Source organism: Cyphellophora attinorum, assembly GCF_001299255.1.
Source record: "Cyphellophora attinorum strain CBS 131958 chromosome Unknown Contig12, whole genome shotgun sequence".
Taxonomy (NCBI): Eukaryota; Fungi; Ascomycota; class Eurotiomycetes; order Chaetothyriales; family Cyphellophoraceae; genus Cyphellophora; species Cyphellophora attinorum.
The window spans coordinates 214,526-237,143 of NW_017253240.1; the positions used below are offsets into that span (position 1 = coordinate 214,526).

A 22,618-nucleotide genomic window follows, 5' to 3' on the forward strand; every position below is an offset into this window, starting at 1 on the left:
TTGACAATGGGCAGGATGTCCGGTCGAATGGTTGTCCCTGCAGCCAGTGGAGTGAGTGGTCGCTGTCTGGGGATCTGGACAACGTTCAAATATGAGGAGACTTCCATATTGTTTGCGAGACTCGATATGCCGTGCCGTCGGCACAGGACAAGGGACAACCCCAGTCCCCGTGGGGTCAAAAGTCCTCCAAAAGCTTGGCAGCTAGGCATTAGTTGCGGAGCCACGCATCAACTCAAGGCAGTTTGCCAGCCATTCCCATGTGGCCAAGAAGTGCTCTAAGCTCGCTAAGAGGTGGAGGTGTCTTGGAATAACCCACGATCCCGCCTTGCGGCCAGTTAGCGTAGAATTGAGATGTTGGGGAGGTGATTTATCGCCTAGCTCCACGCCGAACAACGCCCGTTTCGATTCGTCCGACAAATCAACGGTGGACTTGTCTCTTCCGACGGCTGGAAAAGCAGCCACCAGGGTGGACAGAATACCGACCTGCACCGATAGCATTCTTGGCTTGGTCGACAGTATAGACCTTGATTGTATTGCCGTGAAAGCGACGACGACGTGATCGCGGGCGGTTGAGGTTAGTCCTAAAGAATGGCAGTGTCCGCCACCATCGAGAAGGTGGTCATCACCCCTGTAGCCTTTCATGATATGCCACTGCTGAACAGTGTGGGCGTACACGAACCGTTCGCTCTTCGCAGCATACTTGAAGTGACCACAAAAGAGGGGACCTATGGACTTGGTGAATCATATGGAGATTCCGCACACATCGAACGCTTGCAACGTGTCGCAGACCGTCTCGGTGGTGTATCGATTTACAACACCAACGAGATCTATCGCATATGCTCGGACGGCCTGGAGAGCAATGCCACAAGCGGCGGAGACGGTATGGCGGGGATGGTGACAACTGCATCTGTCGCGGACAAGGTCTTCTCTCCGTTCGAGGTGGCTTGCCTGGATATCCAGGGTAAGATCGCAGGAATGCCTGTCTCCGAGCTGTTGGGCGGGCGCGTGAGGAATTCTGTGCAATACTCAGCATATCTTTTGTGAGTGACTCCCGCAACTTGGGTTGCCAACGAAGTAGAGACTGAAGGTCTCTATTTTGTCTCTGAAACCTTTGTCTGCTACTCCCGATCCATGCTACCCTCCAACCTATTCCTTGACTTGACACTTGCGTCCCGATCCAAGCTAATGAAGGACATAGTTACAAATGGGCTGGACATCCGGGAGAGCAGGACGATGAGTATGGTGCGGCGCTTGATCCAGCTGGCATAGTCCGACAAGCTCGCAAGATCATCGATGAGTATGGCTTCAGAGCCATCAAATTGAAGGGCGGCGTCTTCGAGCCAAGGCAGGAGGTTGAGGCCATCAGAGCACTCCATACGACCTTTCCAGGCATACCATTGCGCCTGGATCCGAATGCAGCATGGTCTGTTGAGACATCAAAGTGGGTTGCCAGAGAGCTAGAAGGTATCGTGGAATACCTAGAGGATCCAGCTGGAGACATTGAGGGGATGGCAGCAGTTGCTGCAGAGGCGTCCATGCCACTCGCCACCAACATGGCTGTAGTGGCGTTCGCGCACCTGCCATCAAGCATCCGGCAAGACGCTGTGCAGGTCATTCTTAGCGATCATCATTTCTGGGGCGGGCTGCGCAAGTCACAGACTCTTGCAGCCATATGCGCAACATGGGGCATGGGTCTTTCCATGCATTCGAATTCTCACCTGGGCATCTCATTGGCTGCGATGACGCACCTGGCTTCAGCGACCACTAATCTCGACTTTGCGTGTGACACGCATTGGCCGTGGAAGCGGCGTGACGAGGACGTGGTGATCGAAGGAGCTCTGAAGTGGTCGAACGGCGGTGTCATCGTGCCAACAGCGCCAGGCCTTGGGATTGAGCTAGATCGGGAGAAGCTGGCACGTCTGCACAAGCAGTACCTCGAATGTGGCCTTCGCAAGCGCGACGACACCACCTACATGAAGAGGTTTCAACCAGATTTCTCGGCACAGATTCCCAGGTGGTGAACTACACGGAGCCCACGGCGCCGGACTGAATCGTAGGTCGAGGCGAATAGCCGTAGTTGGTCCCCGATAGCGCTGTAGAATTCGTGTTATGGAAGAGATAGCTTGCGATGAAGGATGACGAGATCAACAAGTGTGACCGTACGCGTCCGCTGAAGTAGCGCCAAGAGTAATTGGGGCCGCTCTTGCCTAACACGTACCGCGTACTTGCATCTCTCCCCCTCAAAGTTACGAACGCAGTCTCACCGACTCATCTCATACCGTGGTCTGTCTGACTACATCAGACGGGAAGTGCTCATACGCGCAAGTCGCTGGTGTTATTTATTGATTGCGCATGACACCAAATTCCTTCTCTAAGCCATGACTATGACAACATCTGTTCCTAGTGCGGTTGCAGTCGCATCTTACGCCTGATTGTCATCAAGCAGTATGCCCTTGAAGATACCGTCAAAGCTGCCATTTGGCGGCGGTGGCGCCAGCACCAAGCCCAAGGAGCCTTCGTTGGACGATGTCCTCCCTACTAGAGCGCTTCGCATTGAGCTAGTGGTATTGCTTGCAGTCTGTACAGATGCCATGAGAGATACCCTCAACAGTCCATTCTCGAAACCTACAGACCAGAGAAGGACCCAGTATACTGCTGCCCTCAATCGCGACGATCTGTGGGGCTCGGGAGCCACCGAAGCGGCGTTGCAGGATGCCGCAGTCAAATATTTGAACGAATGGCGCACTCGAGTCCTTCGAAAGTCAGGCGAGGTGCTAGGAGTACAATCCGGCGATGTCAAACGTCGAAAGGACCACTACGTGGCCAACACTCAAACAACAAACACCACAATGCTTGATTCCCCAAGTCGAGACTCATGGCTCCCCTTCAAGCCCATCACGCCTCCGTCAGCACTCATGCAGGAGCTAGACGATTCAAAACGTGCCCTCGTTGTCACTGCAGTCTTTTTCATGCTCTTAAGCCTCGAAACCTACCCTGCTCATTCTAGAGTACTGTTGATGTTTCTCTGCGAATGCCTCCAGCTACCGGTTGACGTTCTTAGTAGCGCTGAGGCCAGCATAGCCATCACCCTGTTGAAGACCGCCGAAGACTCGTCGATCGATACCGCGCAGACAGATGAAGCTCGTCTTGCCCAAGCCGAGAAAAGCCGCCAGGGTCGGAAATGGAAAGTAGGTCTGGCCACCGTTGCTGGCGCCGTTGCCATTGGAATCACAGGCGGACTGGCGGCCCCGGTCATCCTCGGCCTTGGAGGAGCATTACTCGGTGGCATAGGTCTGGGCGGCTTAGCGACACTGCTAGGTGCTACAATTGTCAATCCAGTCACAATTGCAGCACTCTTCGGTGCCCTGGGAGGGCGAATGACTGGCAAGGCGATGGAAGAGTATGCTAGGGAGGTAGAGGACTTTCGGTTTATGCCGACAAAGCCCAAGCCAGAGGAGAAGGAGCGCGAACACAAGCTACGAGTGGCCATTGGCGTGAGTGGCTGGGTGCAGGAGGAGAACGATGTGATTCAGCCGTGGAAGGTATTTTCTGATGCGGCTTTGGAGCCCTTCGGATTGCGTTACGAGCTGTCCGCATTGACTGGATTGACTGAGATGCTGGACACACTTCTCAAAGACACAGCATACTCAGTAGCCCAGGCAGGAGCAGTGAGACTTCTGCTTCCAGTTCTCGCAGCGGCCATGCTTCCACTAACCCTCATGAAAGCTGGAAAGTTGCTTGATAACCCCTTCACGATAGCCATGGAACGAAGCGACAAAGCTGGCAAGGTACTAGCGCATGCTCTCATCGCGCGAGTTCAAGGAGAGCGTCCGATCACACTGGTGGGCTTCAGTCTTGGCGCACGAGTTGTCGCTGCGTGTCTCCAGGAGTTGGCCGAGCAGAAGGCATTTGGCGTCATTGAAAACGCAGTACTGATCGGTTCCCCTGTGCCTAGCGATGTGTCGATCTGGAGAGTCCTCCGCACAGTTGTAGTCGGTCGACTCGTCAACGTCTACGCATCGAAGGACTTCCTGCTCGGGTTCCTCTATCGAGCTCGCAATGCCACAGTCAATATTTCCGGCCTTCGATCGATATCCGGTGTGCCTGGGGTCGAGAATGCAGATATCTCCGAGATCGTTACTGGCCACAATCAGTACAGATTAGCAATGGGCAAGATACTGAAGCAGATCCATTTCAATGATCTTGACCTGGATAGAGTCGAGGATGAGGAGCTGGAGCTGGAGGCAGAGCAGATGAAGGAGAAGGCCATTCATGACGAAGCAAAGCGGAATGGTCTGCTCGACGACGAAGACGAAAACGGACAGCTGATATTGTCCGACGCTTCGTCGCTTGGCCAATTTGATGCAACAAAGCAGAAGATGACTGCGAACATGCGAGATCTTCGCGGTCTCGATCTCAGTGATACGTCGCTTGACAAGCCCAAGGAGGAGCCAGCTGCAGAGCTCCCTGCGTATTCCGAGTCAACCTCGCCGCCGATTGAGAACAAGCCGGCTCTACCACAACGCAAGCCTGTGTCAGCGGAAGGGAAGCCGGCTCTGCCACAGCGCAAGTCTGTGCCGCCAGCCAAGCAGCCCTTGACTCCAACAACATCCGAGGACGATGAGGAGGACCATCACGACCGTATAAGGATGGTCGAGGGTGATCTGGATGAGCTTCAGCCAGAAGCAATTCCGGACACTCCGCCTCGGCCAGGCAGGCGGTGATACCTAGATCGCCCGCGGAAGTATTTACCTCCCAGGCAAGCCAGGGCGCCAAGATCCGAGCCGTGCCTGTGAGCCATGTGTAGGGAAACTGGCCAGCCAGGATCCATTAATCGGATATTGGCAGCGAAAGTCCAATAGCTGCGCAGCGCTGATCTGTTCCGCGCTTGTCACCCTGCGGCACGACAAGTGTGGAACCTCGCGTCCAGCCGTGCCTCAATCTCTACTGATCGTTTAGATACAAAGTAGCCAGAAGAGGTAATCAAACAAGGTTTACCCCATTGGTTGCCTGAATCGCTTTGCTTGGCCAACACAACATGCCGGTCCCATCGATTACCTGATCGTCGAGCTCACAGGCGGTGGTCCTAAGCGGGTGCGTTACTGCGACCATACTCAGCTCACCGGCCGGCTACTCGCGTACTTGGTATATAGATGAAGCTACGAAAACCCAATGGATATGCTTCGACGCCTACCGATGCTTTTCATCTTTTCCCGTATCCTCGCAAAATGACCATCGCTACTCGCTGATCCGCCCCCAGTTCGATCGACGGTTCTACTCCCACAACATCAAGAAAGAAGCCATAACCACAGCATGGCCGAACCGTCGTCATCACTGACTACCTCTCAACGCGCCTCTCGCGACCGCGTCCGCGCGTTGGCGAAGCAACACCTTACAAATGCTCGCGCGATTTACTCCTCTACCACCACGACAGTTTCACAAGCACATCAAATTCATGATATCACCACTGCCAAGACTGACTCAAAACCGAAGAGCTCACATTCCTCCTTTGCCTCCACCCTACCCATCTATCGCCGCGCCGTCTCTGCAGGACTCCTGCGCGCCCAGGTCCCAACTCCCCTCGGCGGGACATGCGACTCTCTACTGGACCTGTCACTGATGACCGAGGAGCTCTACTCGGTCGACACTTCTGCCAGCTTGACCATCCTCGGCACGGGGCTTGGCCTGACGCCGCTGATTCTCGCTGCGGCGGGCGCAGCAAAGCTAGATGGCGAGGCGGGAAAGGGGACGATGCAGCTGGTGCAGCGTTTTTTGCGGCCCTTTCTGGAGGCAAGCGGTGACGGTGAAGGTGTGGAAGGAGCGCCACTAGCGAGCTTAGTGTTCTCAGAGCCACAGGGCAGCGCGAACTTCGCTGCCGCTGAGAGCGATGGGTTGCAAACGGTGGCCGTCGAGGATGGAGAGGACTTTGTGCTTAATGGCGAGAAGGTATGCATCCACGTCCCTTAGCTTCCTAGAAGTCCATTTTCAAGGTAATCGAACGTGTTAGGAACCTAAGAGCAGCTTACTGGAGATCGACATGCCGATTGACTGACAAACTCATCGTGTACAGATCTGGGCAACCAACTCCTCCGGCTGGGACGACCGCGGCGCCGACCTGCAATGCGTCGTCTGCCGCATCCCCTCGGCATCCTCCCCGAAGGCAACGACAAATGGCACCACCACCAATGGCACCTCCCCAACCAACAACAACCGCACCCAAATCGCCATCCTACTCGTAACCCGGGCCGACATCGCCCGAAACCCACTCTCTGCATACAGCATCCTCTCCCACCCCTCCACCCTCGGCCACCGCGCCGTCAACGGCCCGCACCAGCGCTTCACCAACCTTCGCGTCCCCAAATCCCAACTCCTCGCCCCACCAGACGGCACAGGCGCTGCCCTCGTCGAAGCGACCTTCACCGGCTCCGCGGCCATCGTCGCCGCTATGAGCGTTGGCATCATGCGGCAAGCTTTCTCTATCGCCCTTGACTGGGCAAAGAGCGATACACGAGGTAGCCGTGAGAAAATGATTGAGAAGCAAAGCGTCGCAGACTTGCTGGTGGGGATCAAGACGAAGATGGAGGTGACGCGGGCTATAGCCCGGCGGGCGATAGTGGCATTTGAGAAGAGCGAGAAGGTGGGGAGCGAGTTGTGCTACCACTCGAAGCTGTATGGCGCGGAGGCCGCGGTGGAGAGTGTGCGGGATGCGATGTATGCTGTCGGGGTGGGTAGTTACGATCGGGGGAAGTTTGGGCTGGCGGGGTTGTGGGAGGATGTGATTGTGATGCCGGTGTTTGATGGGGGGAATGTTGGGGTGAGGAGACGGCAGGTGGAGGCGTTGATGAAGGGGGAGGGGTATGATGGGTTGGAGGATTGAGTGGTACCGAGTCGGTTGTGGCTGGGAATAGAGCGGGCAATAAACGTCGCGGTGGTCGTCAATGCTGGAGGGTGATGTGAATTACCCTGCAGCGCACTGCCCTAGACAAGCAGATTTGACGCTGGCGTGAGAACCTCCCTCACTCCAATATGCTACGATGGGTCGACGAGGCAATCACTTTGCCTTATTAGAGTGTTCGTCAAGTTGTCGTATTCGGCGGGTTAGTATCAATCTCAGTCTCAGCTGCCTCGTAATTCCATGGCTGTGACTTGCGAAGGTCAAGTGAAGCCACGCCAAGTACCCAGGTAAGCTCCTGCCGCATCATAGCATTCGTTGGAGACCGATGCTAAGGTACTCTTTCCTTTTGCGTGTTACTAGCAGATCCTCATTCAGCGCGTTAGAATTGCCATGCTTCATCCCGTCTCTGTCGAGCATCATACACCACTCATCACGATGACTCAAAAACTGTTCGATATACGTACCGCTGGCGATGGCAATGGCGCCTTACAGAATCTGGTACGTGGAAATCAGCAAACAGTGCGTCCATCTCAGTGATGTCAATCCTGACTTTCTCTAGGTCTCCAGCCAGACCAACGAAGTCAATTCCGCACATCTGGTGATTGACACAGAGCCGTTCCGATTTCTCGATCTGCCTACTGAGATCCGCAAGATGGTGTACGACTTCCTATTTGTTGGAGCTCGACTTACGATCGACGTTCCGAAACGCATTCGCGCCCCTGGCAAATCTCATCTACGCAATGCGTGGTTCACACAAGAAGAGGGTGCCAGCCTACCAAGCGTGCTGCTCGCATGCAAGCCGTTGAGAGCCGAAGCTTTGCCCGTATTTGCCGCGAACCTGAGCGCAGAGTTCTACGATCGATATCATGCCGATTCGTGGCGAGAACGGGAGCAGTCAGATTTCCGGCTTTTGGCGAATCCACGTAAAGTTCCAGCACACTACTTGCGTGAGGTTCGATCGGCTTATATCTCCCACCCGAGCATCGAGCCCATACTCTCATTGCACATGCCAAAGCTTGAAGAAGTTCGTTACTGGGTCGGTACGACGCTGCGCGCCCCGCATTACGGCAATGTCATGCCGTCGAACGGAAATCCGCACGAGCTTGACTCACATATCAGAATTCTAGCTGGCAGTTTCAAGGATCGCTGCAGAGGTCTGGATGCTCTGGTGGAATCGTCTCTCAAAATTGTGCTACTGTGTGTCATTTACCATCACCGCCAACGAACTGCTAGTGTGTATAGGCAGGTGAGTGTCCTTCCCCTTTCCCAGTTCACGGACTAAGGAATGTAGAAACTTATAGTAGATTACCGTACCCGACGCGTCCTCGAACTCGGTCCGGCCGTACTTTATGATATGTAGCTTCGATTGCATGTTGCACAACTTAGGTAGGCAATACGCAAAGCTGGGATCGATAGTCGTTCTATGTCAACATGCTGCTCGCGGGGTGTCCCTGAGTCCGGGCACAGGTCGCGACATATGCCCGAAGTCCAAGAGCCTGAGTTTCAGGGCTTCACAACGTGGAAGGTGCATCGAAGTCGGACGCATGCCCCGAAATTTGTGAGAGAGATAAAGGTGCATCAAGATTCTTGGCGTTCGTCCGGTCTTAAGCTTTTCCTAACCGGGCACGCGCCACAATTGCCCCTGCCTCCATCAACGCGAGCCATCGCAAAGTATCTCGACACGCATTGACTTTAGTCCAGTAGCGCTAGGGAGAAACAATGAACCTGTCTTTATGCTCTCTGAGGCGTCCGCATACACAGGCAGCATGCCAGTCATCAAGCCCTGGCCGGTACAAACCCGGGGAGGCGCCACTGCCTCTTACGATACTCTTGATCATGTATGGTAGTGCTCCCCCAGAAATGCCCGCAAGTCCTCCACAAATCCCTCCGGAGTCTCCAATGCTGCGAAATGTCCCCCTTCGTCCACCTCGCGATACCATACCAGATTGCCGCTGCGCTCTACACCCCTCTTTGTGCCTGGACGCGAGTCGTACATGTAGCTGGTGAAGCCCATAGGACAGGTGATTCTGTTGGCTGGTGAGAGGACGTGGGTGCCAAAGTCGGCGTGTTTCGCGTTCTCAAAGTAGGGAAGCATGGATGTCTGAGAGGCGCGTCAGTATAGTGTAGTGGCGCTACCGGCAAGCGGGTGGACCACCTCGACCTATTTGGGAAGGCTGAATGGGATGGATCCGGGAAAATCGAAGCAGCGAGAAAGGCTTACCATGATACAACCGCTGAAATAGTACAAACACACCGTGGTCAACACATCGTCCCACCACTTCTCGTCCATGTGATTGGGATGCGCCAGCTCGAGGTATTTCTCCCCGACCCACATCATGATCGCAACGGGATTATCGGCGAAAGCCACGCCGATCGTATGTGGCCGGCTACGCATACACACTGCATAACCTAGGTGATTGTCGAGCCAGTCGTCGCAACGGGCCTCGACTCGCTTCTCGCGTTCGGCCAGATCTGACGATTCCAGATTATCGGGGAGGGGCGTGGGGCAAAAATTCAGATGCACGGCCTTGCACGATGAGGTGTACTTAGAGCCGAGTTCGCGTGCGATGAACATGCCCCAGTCGCCGGCTTGGGCGGCGTAGGCGGTATGACCCAGAGCGTGCATAAGTTTGTTGTAGAGGCGAGCGGTGTCGCTAAGGGTCCAGCCGCGACGTGGTGGTGGGGAAGACCACATGAATCCGGGAATGTTGGGCACGACGACATGGAAGGTTTTTGCTAGGTCGTCGACGACGCGATCAAACTCGAAGAAGGAGCCGGGCCAACCGTGGATCAGAAGCAACGGGATTGCGTCGGGATTGCTTGAGCGGGTGTGGGTGAAGTGGATGTCTACGGTCGTGTTCTCGTCGGGTATGGTAGCTATGAAGTGCTGATGGCGCTGGATGTGGTTGTGGGCAACCTGCCAGTCGAAGTTGACGAACTTGTTGTAGAGCTTGTGAGTCAGCGATGGACGGCCCTGTGAGGAGGTCAGTGGTAACGTGGGACGGGGAGGCTGAAGTGACCATAGTCGTCCCCTGCGTCTGGTACGATAGGAAGTTTTGGCATTCGGGTGTCTCGGAGCTTGCGCTTCATACGATCAACCTCATCAGGTGGGACTTCGATCGTGAAGGGTCGAACTTTCACGCTCATCTTGGGCTGTGTCAGTATTTAGATTGGCCAGATACAACTGTTCCTCTGAAGCACAATCGGTCAGTGGGGGAGGTACTTTCCGTCCAGGTGATACAGAGAACAGTGCAATGCGTTACCTTTATTAGCTAAATCGTCAGGAAGCGGGGAAGAGTGCCTAAAAGCTCCATGTGTCCAGATGTGGCAGTCTGAGGCTCGCAAGGCAGTACAGCGCTCTCTGCTGTCAATCAGCGTCAATAACAACTGCTGAGACGCGCTTGTTGGCGGTCGCGTGTCCTCGATGAAGCGATGAGACCATACGAGGAGGGCGCATACGGGAAAGGACATGCACGATCTTGATTCGTCAGGCAAATTCCTTGAAACTACGACCGTGATGACCTGTCCGGTTGTGAGGAACCAGCTAAGTCAGCCATCGCCAGCGCAGATGGCTAACATGGCTGCCTGGAATGCAGCCGTCAGCAACGTCAATGCAGCAGCATGAGAGGAAAGAACCGTGGAAAGAAGCAAAGAAGGAGAACGCGATTGCCTTATCCTTGGCATTCCGTCTTCAAGCTTTCCCCAATTCGGAGACGCGATCGCCCCTGCCCCCATTAACGCGACCTCATTCCATCGCAACATTCATCGAGATATATCTCGAGATGCATTGGACGTGACTCAACAGCGCTACACAGGACGGCCTAGTCTTTGTCTATGCCATTTGACGCGCTCACACGCGCAGGCAGTGTGCCAATCATCGAACCCCGGTCAGTACAAAGAAAGGCCCCCTACGGGGACACCACAATGAGCAACCCCATCAGCAAATCCAACGCGGAAGCTGAGATCATTCATCTCAAAGCCCAGAATCAACGTCTTGAGGACTCTCTAGCGCGCTTGCGCGCCGAATACCAGCAACTGTCGACTCAATTCGAGAAGCTCCAGAAATCCAACGCGGAGATTGCCAAGGCCAGCCCCAATCAGCTGGAGCGAGCATTTCGAGACCTACTAGAACAGAATCGTGCCCAATTCGCCGCCATCGAGCAGAGCGCGAACGAAAGGGCCAACTTGCAGCATCAAGTTCATCAGCTGCAGCAACAACTGGTTGGACCACCACCGCAGCAACAGCAAAACCCGTACGGCCAGCCAGCCCATCAGGCGTACGATCCCCGGCTCGTGCCTGCTACTCCCGCCGGCCACCCTCCAGCGGCAATGCCTCAATCACAGCCCTATCCGCCACAGCCATATCCGCCTCCACAGCACCCTGTCAACAATGGCTACGCCGAAGCCATCTCAACAGTCCCACCTCCAGCTGTCGCCTCTAGCATGTCAGCCAACGAGCAAAGCCCCGGCCCATCAACCCCAGGCTCTCCTGGAACAAAGAAGCGCAAACGTGACCGCTCCTCCGCAATCGCACCCTCAGCCAACTCCGCCCCCTCTCCAACCACGGCCGCCTACAACCCCGCCACTCAACGATGGCACTGTCCCTCGTGCGCTAAAGACTTCAGCCGCCGCCAACACATGCAGCGGCACGAGCGCTCGGCGCACTCGGACGTGAAGCCGCACGTTTGTGAGATCTGTGGGGCGGGCTACTCAAGGAAGGATCATTTGGGGGAGCATTCCAAGCGTGCGCATGGGGTTGTGCCTGTTGCGCCACCCCCGCGGGTAGGGCCGCTCAGCGGTGGAGAGAAGGGCAGAGGTGATGATGATCTGGGCAGTGAGTTGGAGCGGGCGGTCGCTGCTTTTGGGTGACCTGATGCGCTGGTCTCGGACAGGACAGCTGGAGGCGCCCGAGGCAACGTTTGGCCTTTTGTTCCTGCCTAAGCAGGCAAGCAATGCGGCTGGGAGATCAGCGACCAGGCCAGATCAGGTCGTGAACTCTTATAACGTGGGCCCTCAGCACCGGCAGAGTGAAACATCTCGACCAAGATCATGACATCCTGTGGACTTAAAAGGCGTGTTTATACCCTAGCCAGCACAACCGCATATTCCGCAAAGCGAAAGAATGACGGGCCAGGAATGCAAAAGAAATAGCAACATTACAGCATCATTCATACATACGCTCGTACCTAGTTTGTAGGCCGAACATCGTTGGTTCGCTAAGTACGCTAAGTTCATGTCTTTGTCCTAATTTACATGTACTCCACACTTATCCAGGCGGTCGAGGGTCGATCATGCGTTGAACTCGACATTGAAAAGCCTCTCCCATCCCTTCTTACTCGGCGACGGCGTAGCCATGTTCTTCGACGGACTTGAATTTCTTTGCTGCTGCTTGGAAGGCGTCTGCTGTGTTGACGATTGGGTTCTCGATAGCAGCGGCTTTGACAGCGTATGAGCCTGAGCATTGGTCTCGGACTTGCCTCTTGGAAGGGGGGGTTTCATCGGCGAATTGTAGTAGTCAGCCGGTGAAAATAGTTGGTCTTGGTGCTGATACGCCATACGCGGCTGCTGTCGCTGTGTGTTCACGTCGTGGTGCCGATCACCGAGGGGTCCCTAGCACATGGTAGGTCAGCCCCTCGGTTCCCGTAGACGCGTCAAGGGCCCTGCAGAAGGTCCTGTCTTACAATATCAAACACCTTGGCATCGCCCCTGCTGGTGCGCTCCGTCGATTTCACCATCGGTTGTTGATGTTTGTGTTGATTCTGTGCATCGTTCTCAGCTTCCGTCGCCTCCCTTCGCTGCTCGTCAGACGCGCCAGCCTCGACATCACTGACAATCGGCGCCAATGCCGCCTGCACGTCCTTCAAACTCGAGCTATCGCGGTCTTGCTTCCTGATACTCCCACTCCTCTTAGAAGCAGAGCTCGACCTCCGACTCTCCAGACTCTTGTTCAGCGTCTTCGTTATTGCGGCATTGCTCGCCGCTCTTGTGACAACGCTTTTGTCTTTGCGGTGAGGGGTGAGCGACGCCTCGGCCTCAACGTTACTAGCAATAACCGTGCTCTTCCCCACACTGGGCGTGCCCGGCGCGCCAGGCTTCTCCTCTGCCGCGTCGATGAGGTACCAGCGCAACCCGTCGGAGAGCTCGAAGGGATTCTCGTCCTCGAACGAGCGCGCGGAAGCTGAGTCACCGACTTCGCCGTGCATGGACTTGCTGCCGCCGTCGGCTCGCGTGCTGGAGAGTGAGCGGGACAGGTCGACTACCCGTTCCTCGACGCGGGAGATGCGCGCCAGCAACCAATCGCGCGACTGCAACTTATGGTGGTCCTGCTCACGAAGGAAATAGTGCGGCGCGCCCACGTTAAACGCGGCCCAGGGTCTAGTCGCTTGGTTTCGTGTGGGCAGGAAAAGGGCGAGGTCGCCTTCCTTGAAGGAGCGGTAGGCAATTTTTTCGTGCGTTTCGCTTTGAAGGCGGTGGGAGCGCTCGCGGTAGGTGCGAGAGTCTTTTTGGTATTTCTTTGCGAGGTTCTCGACGTCTTTGTAGCGCTTAGAGACGGTGTCGAGGGTTGAGTCTAGGTCAAGGCGTTGAAGGGCGGAGATGAAGGTCTTGTATTTGGCTTCTTCGTCTGTGCTTTCGGTATCGGATGTCCAGTAGAGGGTGTCGAGATCTGATGGGTCGGAATAGTGCAGAGGTGGGACGCTGCCTGAGATGGTTCGCTTCATCGGCGTTGAGCTCTCGTTTCCGCTCAGCATGGTGCTGGCGCTGACCTTTGATGCGCGCTGGATGACTAGGGTGTCATCTTGTCGAATGATGGAAAATCCGAATTGCTCCAGCATGCGGATGATTCTGTCGTTGTGCTGATACAGCCGTTCGGACAGCTGCCGGGCTTTCTCGCCACGAGCGACGAGCTTCTTCTTGAGCTTGTCGGCTCTATCTGTGGCTTGTTTGGTCTGTTGACTGATTGACTCGACCTCGTTCTTCAGGCTCTTAATGCTGCTCAAATGCTCAAATTTTAGTTCTTGGAGATCCTTGACTTTCTTCTCTTCTTCCGAAAGCCTTTCTCGCAGTGAGTCGGACCCAGTCTCGCCAGCTGCGAGCTTTTCTCGAAGGCTGTCAAGATCGGCTTGCGCATCAGCCAGCTCGACGCGGACTGCCTTGAGCTTGCTTCTCTCATGGTCAAGGCTTTCTCCGAGAGATGCTGATTTGGACTCTGCTGAGGACAGCCTACTAGTCAAGTTCTTGACCTCGGCCTCCATATGCGTGACATTGTCCTCCAGGGACTTGTTCTCGGCCGTAGCGAGTTGCAGATTGTCATCGAGTCGTCGGGCATGAATGCCGGCGCCTTCAGACAGAATCTCGAGCGCCCTTGCGAGACGGCCAATTTCATCTGGCGCAGATCCCGCAGGCGAGAGGTTCGAGTGTGTGTTTTGCAAGGTTGAGATGACATCCGCACTGGCTTCTTCCCGCAGGCGTAACTGCTTGGCCAATTCCATATTGCGATCTCTTGCGGTATTGCGCTCCTCACGGCATTCTTGCCACTGGCGATCGATGTTGGCTGTCCGCTCGCGTTGCGTCGCCAGATCTCGTTCCAGGTTTTCTATCTTCGTCTGCGACTTTTGTTGTTCATTTCGAAGCGCTTCACGAAGCTCATCCGCTTCAGACTGTATGTCGTGCATTTTCTGATCATTTGTCATTTTCGTCGCCTCTTTCGAACCGAGAATGCGATCAAGCTCATCCTCCAACTCTTCGATCCGAACCTTCAGCTTGTGATTCTCATCGTCCATAATCTGCCGCTCTTCGTCAAACTCCTGCTTTTGAGCCTCAAAATTCGCCATGAGATCTTGCTTGACTGACTCGGCTTCTTGCATCTTGTCACGATTTTCTGTGCTCGATCTCCTCTCCTCATGTGCTTCGCTTTGTAGTTTCTTGACTTCGGCTTCCAGAGAGCTGATCCTTATGGCTACCGCCTTGTCTTCTGCCGCGGTTGAGGTCCTTCGAAGTGGAATTGACGGTCGCTGCGGCAGCTCGCTCTGCTTTGGGAAAGCACTGGGTGATGGACTATGTCGATCGTAGTCCGACATGCCGGGAGTGAAGAGTGCACTGCTAGGTCGACTCATTTGACTCTGCCGGTGAAGGAGATCCTCCAGCTTTCGTACTCTGCTTTCGGTCGATTTGACCTTTTCTTCAAGCCGTGCCTTCTCGTTCTGCAAGGTCCGAACATCAGCATTGCCAAGGTTAGAGCTAGCAGCAAGATCTTGCACGCTGCCATTCTTGAATGCTCTGAGTCTCTGGCGTTTGACGGGCGAATCGAGATCTTTCAGGCGGTCCACTATGGTAGTGACTGCTTCGTCCAGCGATAGTGCCCGCAGATCATCGATGTATGCGTTGATCTCTTCTCGCTCAACAAAGGGCCATGGATTTCTGGGTTTCGAGGTTTTGAGGTCGATCAATGAATCTGGAGTGTTCAGATCCTTGTTCAAAAAGTCATCATACGACGAGGCCCACTTCTTCCGCCGCCTTTGCTCGTCTTCTGTGACTTGTGTGAGATCTGCGTGCATGTTATCAACGTCGACTTGCATCTTGTTTGTCCATTCTGATCGTCTTGTGGCTTCTATAAGCGTGCATCCGTAGACGACATGCAGACTGACGACACGGAATAGGACATCCAAGCCATCGGCTTCTCGAAAGTCGAGGGCGGCCGTATTGGCCTGCAGGTTGCTTAGTCGAGACTGGATGCTCGAGATCTCTTTGAGTGCCGCAAAGTAACCTCGGACTATTGCATTCCGGGAGTCCTGAACCGCGATGAAGGCTTGCTGCATATCTGCCATGACTGCCTGGATAGCTGGAATGAGATCACGGGTGTGGTTCGAAGCCTTGCGAGACGCCTGACCCAAGGATTTCGCGTCGTCAGGCAGTTTCAGGATATCATCGTAGTCGCGGCTGATCCTCTTTGCCAGTGTCTCGACCTCCTGCAGTAGACTGGCAGTATCTGGCTCTGCTATGTGACTGACATGCTTCTCGACCACGTTGATATCCTCCTGTAGCTGGTTCCGTCGGGACTGGAGCTCGTCCAGCTGGCTCCGAAAGTCTTTTGATGCCGTTCTTACAACTGCGTCAGTTTCCTTTATGGCTTGGAGGTCGACCAGATCCGCCAGCGTACTGATCTGTTGCCGACTACGGGGGCCATCATCTGACCTCCTCAGAATAGCGGCCACCTCTTCGCGTACCGGCAATTCTGATAGCCTGGTATGGGTCTTTTCCCATCCATCGAGGGCCATCTGATGCTCGAGGAGGCTCTCTTGGGCCCATTCCTTTGTCTCGTTGAATTTGACGCTAGCTGAAGCGAAGCCATTCTTGACATTGTCCAGCGCTGCGAGGATTCCTCTGGCTATTGTGTCTGCTTCGTAGAAAAGCTCTTGGGTCTGATCTGCAGCGCCTTTCACCTGTTCGGCCGCCTCGAGTGCCCATGTGCGGTTCCTCCGCACTGCGTCCTTCCATGCTTCAAGGTCACTATCGGGTGCAGGCGCATCGTCTGGCACAGGCAGGTCTGTGAGCGCCTCATGCTCGTCGGGAGGGATCTCGGGCGATGAGGACAGATTCTTCTTGTCGTACACGAAGATCTCGGACTCTGCTGTAAGTGTCTTGACATTCTTGCCGCGCGCAGTCATGAGAATCTGCCGATTCGGCGGGATGTCGACATTCTGACTGATCCATTCCCGCAAGGCATCGAGGCCAGCAGCAAGATTCTCAAAAGCCAGATGCTGGCCCGTGTGAGAGATCAACACATGCACAGCCATTCCCTTCCACCTCCACGGATGAGTGTGTTGAGCATAGACAACAATGAGACGTCGAGTCCGTTGCACATGCCAAAACGGGTGATTGATAGCCAGTCATGCGTCAGAGCACGCGCCAGGCAGTCATCCGGTGTTTGAAGCCTTATTTCCAGGCGCCCTCTTCCCCGCAGAAATGCCTTAAGTCAGGGCGCTCCCACAATGGAAACCTTCTAGAACGCCGTCACCTGAACCGGCACGGTCACGACGATCAACACGCTTCACGGCCTCATCATAGGGCTCAGACCGCACGACAAGGCGATGGCTTGCATGTGAAATTGGAGGAGTACAACCAATCGATGAGATGAGAAGATAAGACGATTCGTGTTGAGTATAGATACATCATCTGGTTTTGGACTTCAAATACCTGGACACCAGTTCTGGCCTCAATTCATATCCCATCTGCTTCGGCTCGTGACCAGGAGCAACGATGTCGTCCGGCATGGAGCCTCCAGCTGCTATCAAACAGTTGTTACGATGGGATCAATTGCGGCAGACGTCCTGGGGCCAGCGGCTGACAGACAATTGGGTCAATATTGGCATGGGCGTCTTTTTGCTTCTTGTGACAGCCTGGCGATTTGCCTCAACGTGGGTGAGTCTCACTACGTCGACACTCTAGTCGCAATCAGGAACTGATCTGTCCGAGAATGAGAGCAAGAAATACAAACACAGCAACCGCTTCCTCCCCGCCCCCAATTTCCCAACCATCAACGAACAGCTCGACTTCGACTACACCAAGACCGAGCCTGCTCAACTCCGGCCGTTCAAGCCCAAATACCACCTCACAATGGGTAACCACTGGCCTCCTGAACTCCCTTCTGCGGACTCCCCAGACTCAACAGACACTGACTTCCCAGCGCTTGAGAACCTCAACCCCGATGACTTGATCCTGATGGACAAGAACTATAAATCAAGACTCGCATACCGCCGCAAGATCCTGGCCGAGCACCCCGACAACACATGTGCCGTGACGGACGACAAGCGAATCCACAAGGCCGTCGCCGAATACTACACCTTCCTGACAGGCACCTACCTTCCGCTCCGCTACCCCAGCATGTTCAAACTCCACAAAACCCTGTACGAAACCGGCGAGCACTTCATGCTCCAGAACCTCATCACAGGCGAAATGTGGCCCTGCTTCCCCCTCTCCAGTACCATCTCCACCTACACCCTCCTCATGACGCTAGGCAAAACCCTCGACGAGGACATCCTCTTCCTCCTTCCCGAGGAAGGCACCGAAGAGACCGCCGAGCCAAAATACGTCCTCCACGCATTAATCACATGCTTTCCATCAGGCTTCAACCCAGGCCTCGATAAGCTAGGCAAACGACTAGCCGACATCCACGGCCCAGTACCCGGCTACAAAGCCAAGCTCGAAAGCAGCATGGACCGATACTTCGCCAAGCTCGAGGTCGGCAAGTACGTCAAGCGCGCGAACTGGAACATCACGCACAACACCGAGCTGTACGCCGCTGGATCGGACACGAATCACTCGCACGAGGGCGATGAGGTGGAGGAGCTGAAGGAAATCGATCTTGAGAAGGTTTGCTGTGCCCATACACCAAATTCCACCCACCGGCTCGATCAGTACTGCACCTGCCCTGATACCAGACTAATCTCGTGCCTTTTCTCTCAACAGACATTCCTCCGCACCGAGCGCCAAACCCTGCAACGCCTCCCCAAATCCAAGGCGATAGTTTTCAGCTTCAAGACCTACCTCTACCCCATCTCCCAAATCCGCGACGAAGGCTCAGGCCCGGCCCTGGCGGAGGCTATTGAAGGCATGAAGGGTGGCAACACGCCAGGTATGTATTTCTACAAGCGAGGCGCGGTGTGGGGCGAGGCTGTAAAGCGGTATTTGAGGGGTGGCGGCGGCGACCAAAAGGTAGTGAAGGAGGAAGTGCTTCAAGAGGTGGAAAAGGTGAAAGATCATGAGGGGGAGGTTCGGTTGAGAAGGAAGGGTGGTGGTGGTTGAGAGGACTGTGGTTGGTATGCGGTGAGATGTATCAGGTGCAGGTTAGGAAACGCTCGAAATGGGACCTGCTTGGATATTTTTAAGTCAAAGTCTGCACCATGCGAGTGTTCGACTGGTCCACTACCCCCTTTCTCAGACACCGATATGGCGTACACAATTAAGTTAGGTAAACACCAGACCAGCCCGGTCTGCCAGGGGCTGCTGAGTGGGAGAGGCGGTGGGAAGGGATTGGCTTGAAGAGCCTCCGCCTCGCCTTCGGCGAACGGAGCGAGAATTAGGCCGAGGTCGTGGGGGCGGAAGCAGCGCCATTATCCTGTGCCATGCCACACGAATAAGGAAGGGTGGGCCGTTCGGAGAGTATGACGCAGGCGAGTAGGGCATGGCGAGCGAGTAGAGGAGGGAGGGTGAGCGCAGAGCATGTCTATGATTAGCATGTTTGGCGAGCTACGTGAATTCAGCATGTGCTGCCCCTCCCACCACACGTTCAGTATATCGACGCTTGTCCTAGCACCCGCCAAATCCATTATTCCTGCTCCTCCTCCAGCCACGAGCGAATCACCTCAATCGTCTTCTTCCTCGCCGCCTTGACAGTCTCCTTATCCGTGTCCTTCGGCGCGTGATTGTCCTCGCAATGTCCCATCCCATCCACATGCAGATACCGACTCACGTCTCTGTCTGCGTTGATGTCGAAGATCGGGCTGTTGACGCCTTGGTACCTGGGCCCCATGGCGTTCTCTGGATCGAACTCGCCACCCGTCCAGAGGATGCGTTTGCTCTTCTGAAGATCCTCGCGTGTGATGTTGTACTTTGAACGGATGTCTTCGCCTTTGGGTACTGTGATGTTGTAGCGCTCCTTGCAGCCGTCGACGACGTAGTGGTAGGAGTCGTAGTTGAAGCGGAACATGGTGGTATTGAGATAGTCGCCGCCGGAGACGCCGGGGCAGAAGGCGCCTTTTTGGAGGAAGACACAGTGTTAGCGAAAGTTTCCTTTCTTTTCGAGGATGAGGGAAATGAGAGGCAGGGAAGGAAGGGCGACTTACAGTTGAGGTAGTTGAATGAGCCGAACTGCAGACCGGTACCAGACCCTGCATAGGCACCTTGCTGTGGGTCGGTGACGTTGAGGCATTTGGTGCCTGTGGGTCCCATCCAAGTCCATACTGTCCTGTTGAGCAGCTTGATGGGGTCTTGCTCGTCCAGGGCTATGTTGATCATTGTGTTTAGGGGGTCTTTGACCGGAAGACCTGTAGTGTTGTAGTTGTACTGCGTTGCCAGGAGGTGGACGAAGCCCGGATAGATTCTTATGTTGAGTGCTGTTTCTTCGTTCGGCAACTCGCATAGTCCGAAATCAGATTTGAGCTTGTCGTAGTCTGCAGCATGGACGGCGTCGTGGAGCGCTTGGTAGCCGTTACTGATCTTCTCCCACGCTTCGTAGTTCTGCGCACGGTAGATGTTGTTTGCCAAGTTGTTGACGCCGTACTTGAAGGTGTGGTCGACCTCGGTGATGAGGCCTTCGACCGAGGTGGACTGAGCGATGGTGGCGTGGACTTTCGCGGCTCTGGTCTGTTGGTAGATTGTCATCAGCCAGGCAGGGTAGGAGCAACCATTGGTGATGACCTTGGAATCTGTGGCGCCCTCCAGCTTGGTCTTGAGGTCGTCGAGGAAGAAAGTGACATCTTCCAGGACATTGTCGAGAGTCAGATATTGGTACTCGGCGAGCTGTTCGCGAGGATTGGTAGCATTGAATGGTAAGCTGTCTCCAAAGTAGCGGTGCTCGAGCACGACAGCTGCACCACCGACCTCTTCTGCCCACGAAATGGCAGCAGTGGTGTCGATACACCCCAATGGTGAGCCTTCGGCGCCCTGCATGTAGAAGATAGGTCCTCCCGGCTTGTAGAACTCGGTGCTGAGACTGTACTTCTGTTGGAAGGTGCTGTCATTCTTGCCGAAATGGTCGACCTTTTGGGTAAAGTAGTCGTACTTGCATTCTGGTTCGCTTTGACGTGATTCAAATGTGGCAGGAACCGCCCAGGAAGCTGTGGGCAACAGCGCTGCGATGATGTAGGAAAGATGCATCTCGACAAATGATGTATGGTTGAGAAAAAACAAGTCGCTGTGCTGCTCGGTGCGCATCTTTATAGCAGAGGATTCGATGCCTCGCCATGTTTCGATCACTCTTGGAATCAACGGCCATGACGGGCCATATTCGAGATCCTGTTGTCAGTACGCCAAAACTCGCAATCGAAGGACGATGAAGGAAGAACTATGCCATCAAGGCCGCCCAACTTGTCACCAGCTATCGAACATGCACCAACCGGACTATTCGCCTTTCAGGCCACCGCAGGGATCGGACGACCTGCCACGGCCCAGCCTCACACAGAATGGTGTTGTTCAGGAACAGGACGCCATTTCTCGCATTTCTCGAACATGTCTGGACGGTTACCTGAAAGGGGCCAACTCGATCGTTCAAAGCCTCAGCTCGATTGCCATCACCGCCAGCATGCGAAGTCAAATATAGATACTTGAGCGCAGCCTGTGCGACGTCAATAGCAACCACAGCGTCCAGACTCATGTCCATCTTTGGTGTCTCTATCGAAAGTGCGAGATGTCGACAACGACTGTGTCAGGCACGCGGCCGAGATCGGTATCAGAGGCTCCATTTCCCCGCGTTTTATGGCCGCCCCGCAAAAATTATCAAGAAAACGAAACAGCAGTCTACAAGGTCAATGACTTCTCACCAATACACCTGACTCGCAACACATCTTACCACTCTCCAGTCCCATTCGCTCCTTCAATGTCGAAACCAATCTCCCTCGCCATAATCGGCGCAACTGGCGGCGTAGGCAGCGCCTTCCTTGCCGCCCTGCCCTCAATCGTCCTCCCCCCATCCACGCCGCGCCCCCAACTCATCTTCCTCTCCCGCTCGAAGAAGCAACTGTACAACAAAGACTACAGCCCCGTCTCGCCCGAAGACCTCGCAAGCTCGAGTTCCCCGCTCCTCTCCCTCCCAGACCTAGCCAAATACCTTTCAACTTCCCCAAACCCAACCGTCCTAGTCGACAACACCTCCGACCAATCCGTCGCCGAAGCCTACCCTCTCTTCCTCAAATCCAACATTAGCATAATCACACCCAACAAAAAGGCCTTCTCCTCCCCGCTGCCACTCTGGAACGCCATCTTCAGCGCCGTGACCCGCACGGCGCTAGTCTACCATGAATCTTCAGTCGGCGCGGGCCTGCCTATTATCTCCACCCTGAACGATCTCGTGCGCACGGGCGATCAGGTCACGCGCATCGAAGGTGTCTTCTCCGGGACGATGTCGTTTTTGTTCAACACGTTCGCGCCTGCATCAGAGTCAGCTAGCAGTCCAGGGAAGTGGTCTGAAATAGTGGGAAAGGCGAAGGCGGCGGGGTACACGGAGCCGGATCCAAGGGATGATTTGAATGGGATGGACGTGGCGAGGAAGTGTGTTATCTTGGCGCGGTGTGCTGGGTTGAAGGTCGAATCAACATCTTCCTTCCCAATCCAATCACTCATCCCGTCCGCACTCGAATCCGCGTCGTCAGCGGACGAATTCATGCAGAAACTGCCCAATCATGACGATGAAATGGAGTCGTACAAAACCGAAGCGAAGAAACAAGGGAAGGTGGTGCGGTACGTCGGTAAGGTGGACGTTGAGAACAACAAGGTGAGCGTGGGGCTGGAGATGGTGGATCAGGGGAGTCCGATCGCTGGGTTGAAGGGCAGTGATAATCTGATATGTTTCTATACGAAGCGGTATGGAAGTAATCCGTTGGTGGTGCAGGGTGCTGGGGCGGGGAATGAGGTTACTGCGATGGGTGTGTTGGCGGATTTGGTGAAGGTTATTGAGCGCTTGGGTTAGGATGAGAGTTCGCTTGGTGTCAAAAGGAACTAGTTCGGATG

The 22,618-nt window shown here is 54.9% G+C and overlaps 10 protein-coding genes across 10 annotated transcripts; 7 read left to right on the top strand and 3 right to left on the bottom strand.

Annotated features, from left to right (window-relative positions):
* Positions 1–588: 588 nt before the first annotated feature.
* On the top strand, positions 589–2,021 carry AB675_7524 (putative glucarate dehydratase; the record flags this gene model as incomplete). Its single annotated transcript, XM_018147899.1, has 2 exons — positions 589–1,040; positions 1,199–2,021. The coding sequence occupies 2 exons, from the start codon at positions 589–591 to the stop codon at positions 2,019–2,021; spliced, it is 1,275 nt and encodes a 424-aa protein (XP_018000509.1).
* A 426-nt stretch (positions 2,022–2,447) lies between these two features.
* AB675_7525 (uncharacterized protein) lies at positions 2,448–4,724 on the top strand (the record flags this gene model as incomplete). The annotated part of the gene is made up of 1 exon (XM_018147900.1): positions 2,448–4,724. One exon carries the CDS (start codon positions 2,448–2,450, stop codon positions 4,722–4,724), a length of 2,277 nt encoding a protein of 758 aa, XP_018000273.1.
* Positions 4,725–5,313: 589 nt separating this feature from the next.
* Positions 5,314–6,877, top strand: AB675_7526 (Nitroalkane oxidase; the record flags this gene model as incomplete). The annotated part of the gene is made up of 2 exons (XM_018147901.1): positions 5,314–5,946; positions 6,071–6,877. The coding sequence occupies 2 exons, from the start codon at positions 5,314–5,316 to the stop codon at positions 6,875–6,877; spliced, it is 1,440 nt and encodes a 479-aa protein (XP_018000412.1).
* A 453-nt stretch (positions 6,878–7,330) lies between these two features.
* AB675_7527 (uncharacterized protein) lies at positions 7,331–8,177 on the top strand (the record flags this gene model as incomplete). The annotated part of the gene is made up of 2 exons (XM_018147902.1): positions 7,331–7,393; positions 7,455–8,177. 2 exons carry the CDS (start codon positions 7,331–7,333, stop codon positions 8,175–8,177), a joined length of 786 nt encoding a protein of 261 aa, XP_018000497.1.
* A 552-nt stretch (positions 8,178–8,729) lies between these two features.
* On the bottom strand, positions 8,730–10,042 carry AB675_7528 (putative epoxide hydrolase; the record flags this gene model as incomplete). The annotated part of the gene is made up of 3 exons (XM_018147903.1): positions 8,730–8,996; positions 9,117–9,869; positions 9,941–10,042. The coding sequence occupies 3 exons, from the start codon at positions 10,040–10,042 to the stop codon at positions 8,730–8,732; spliced, it is 1,122 nt and encodes a 373-aa protein (XP_018000369.1).
* A 777-nt stretch (positions 10,043–10,819) lies between these two features.
* Positions 10,820–11,764, top strand: AB675_7529 (Hydrogen peroxide stress regulator 1; the record flags this gene model as incomplete). Its single annotated transcript, XM_018147904.1, has 1 exon — positions 10,820–11,764. One exon carries the CDS (start codon positions 10,820–10,822, stop codon positions 11,762–11,764), a length of 945 nt encoding a protein of 314 aa, XP_018000225.1.
* Positions 11,765–12,184: 420 nt separating this feature from the next.
* On the bottom strand, positions 12,185–16,689 carry AB675_7530 (Autophagy-related protein 11; the record flags this gene model as incomplete). The annotated part of the gene is made up of 2 exons (XM_018147906.1): positions 12,185–12,505; positions 12,577–16,689. The coding sequence occupies 2 exons, from the start codon at positions 16,687–16,689 to the stop codon at positions 12,185–12,187; spliced, it is 4,434 nt and encodes a 1,477-aa protein (XP_018000286.1).
* A 463-nt stretch (positions 16,690–17,152) lies between these two features.
* On the top strand, positions 17,153–18,697 carry AB675_7531 (uncharacterized protein; the record flags this gene model as incomplete). Its single annotated transcript, XM_018147907.1, has 3 exons — positions 17,153–17,314; positions 17,369–18,265; positions 18,362–18,697. The coding sequence occupies 3 exons, from the start codon at positions 17,153–17,155 to the stop codon at positions 18,695–18,697; spliced, it is 1,395 nt and encodes a 464-aa protein (XP_018000341.1).
* A 523-nt stretch (positions 18,698–19,220) lies between these two features.
* On the bottom strand, positions 19,221–21,272 carry AB675_7532 (Lysosomal Pro-X carboxypeptidase; the record flags this gene model as incomplete). The annotated part of the gene is made up of 3 exons (XM_018147908.1): positions 19,221–19,648; positions 19,738–20,908; positions 21,138–21,272. 3 exons carry the CDS (start codon positions 21,270–21,272, stop codon positions 19,221–19,223), a joined length of 1,734 nt encoding a protein of 577 aa, XP_018000381.1.
* Positions 21,273–21,488: 216 nt separating this feature from the next.
* On the top strand, positions 21,489–22,577 carry AB675_7533 (Homoserine dehydrogenase; the record flags this gene model as incomplete). Its single annotated transcript, XM_018147909.1, has 1 exon — positions 21,489–22,577. One exon carries the CDS (start codon positions 21,489–21,491, stop codon positions 22,575–22,577), a length of 1,089 nt encoding a protein of 362 aa, XP_018000435.1.
* Positions 22,578–22,618: the final 41 nt, after the last annotated feature.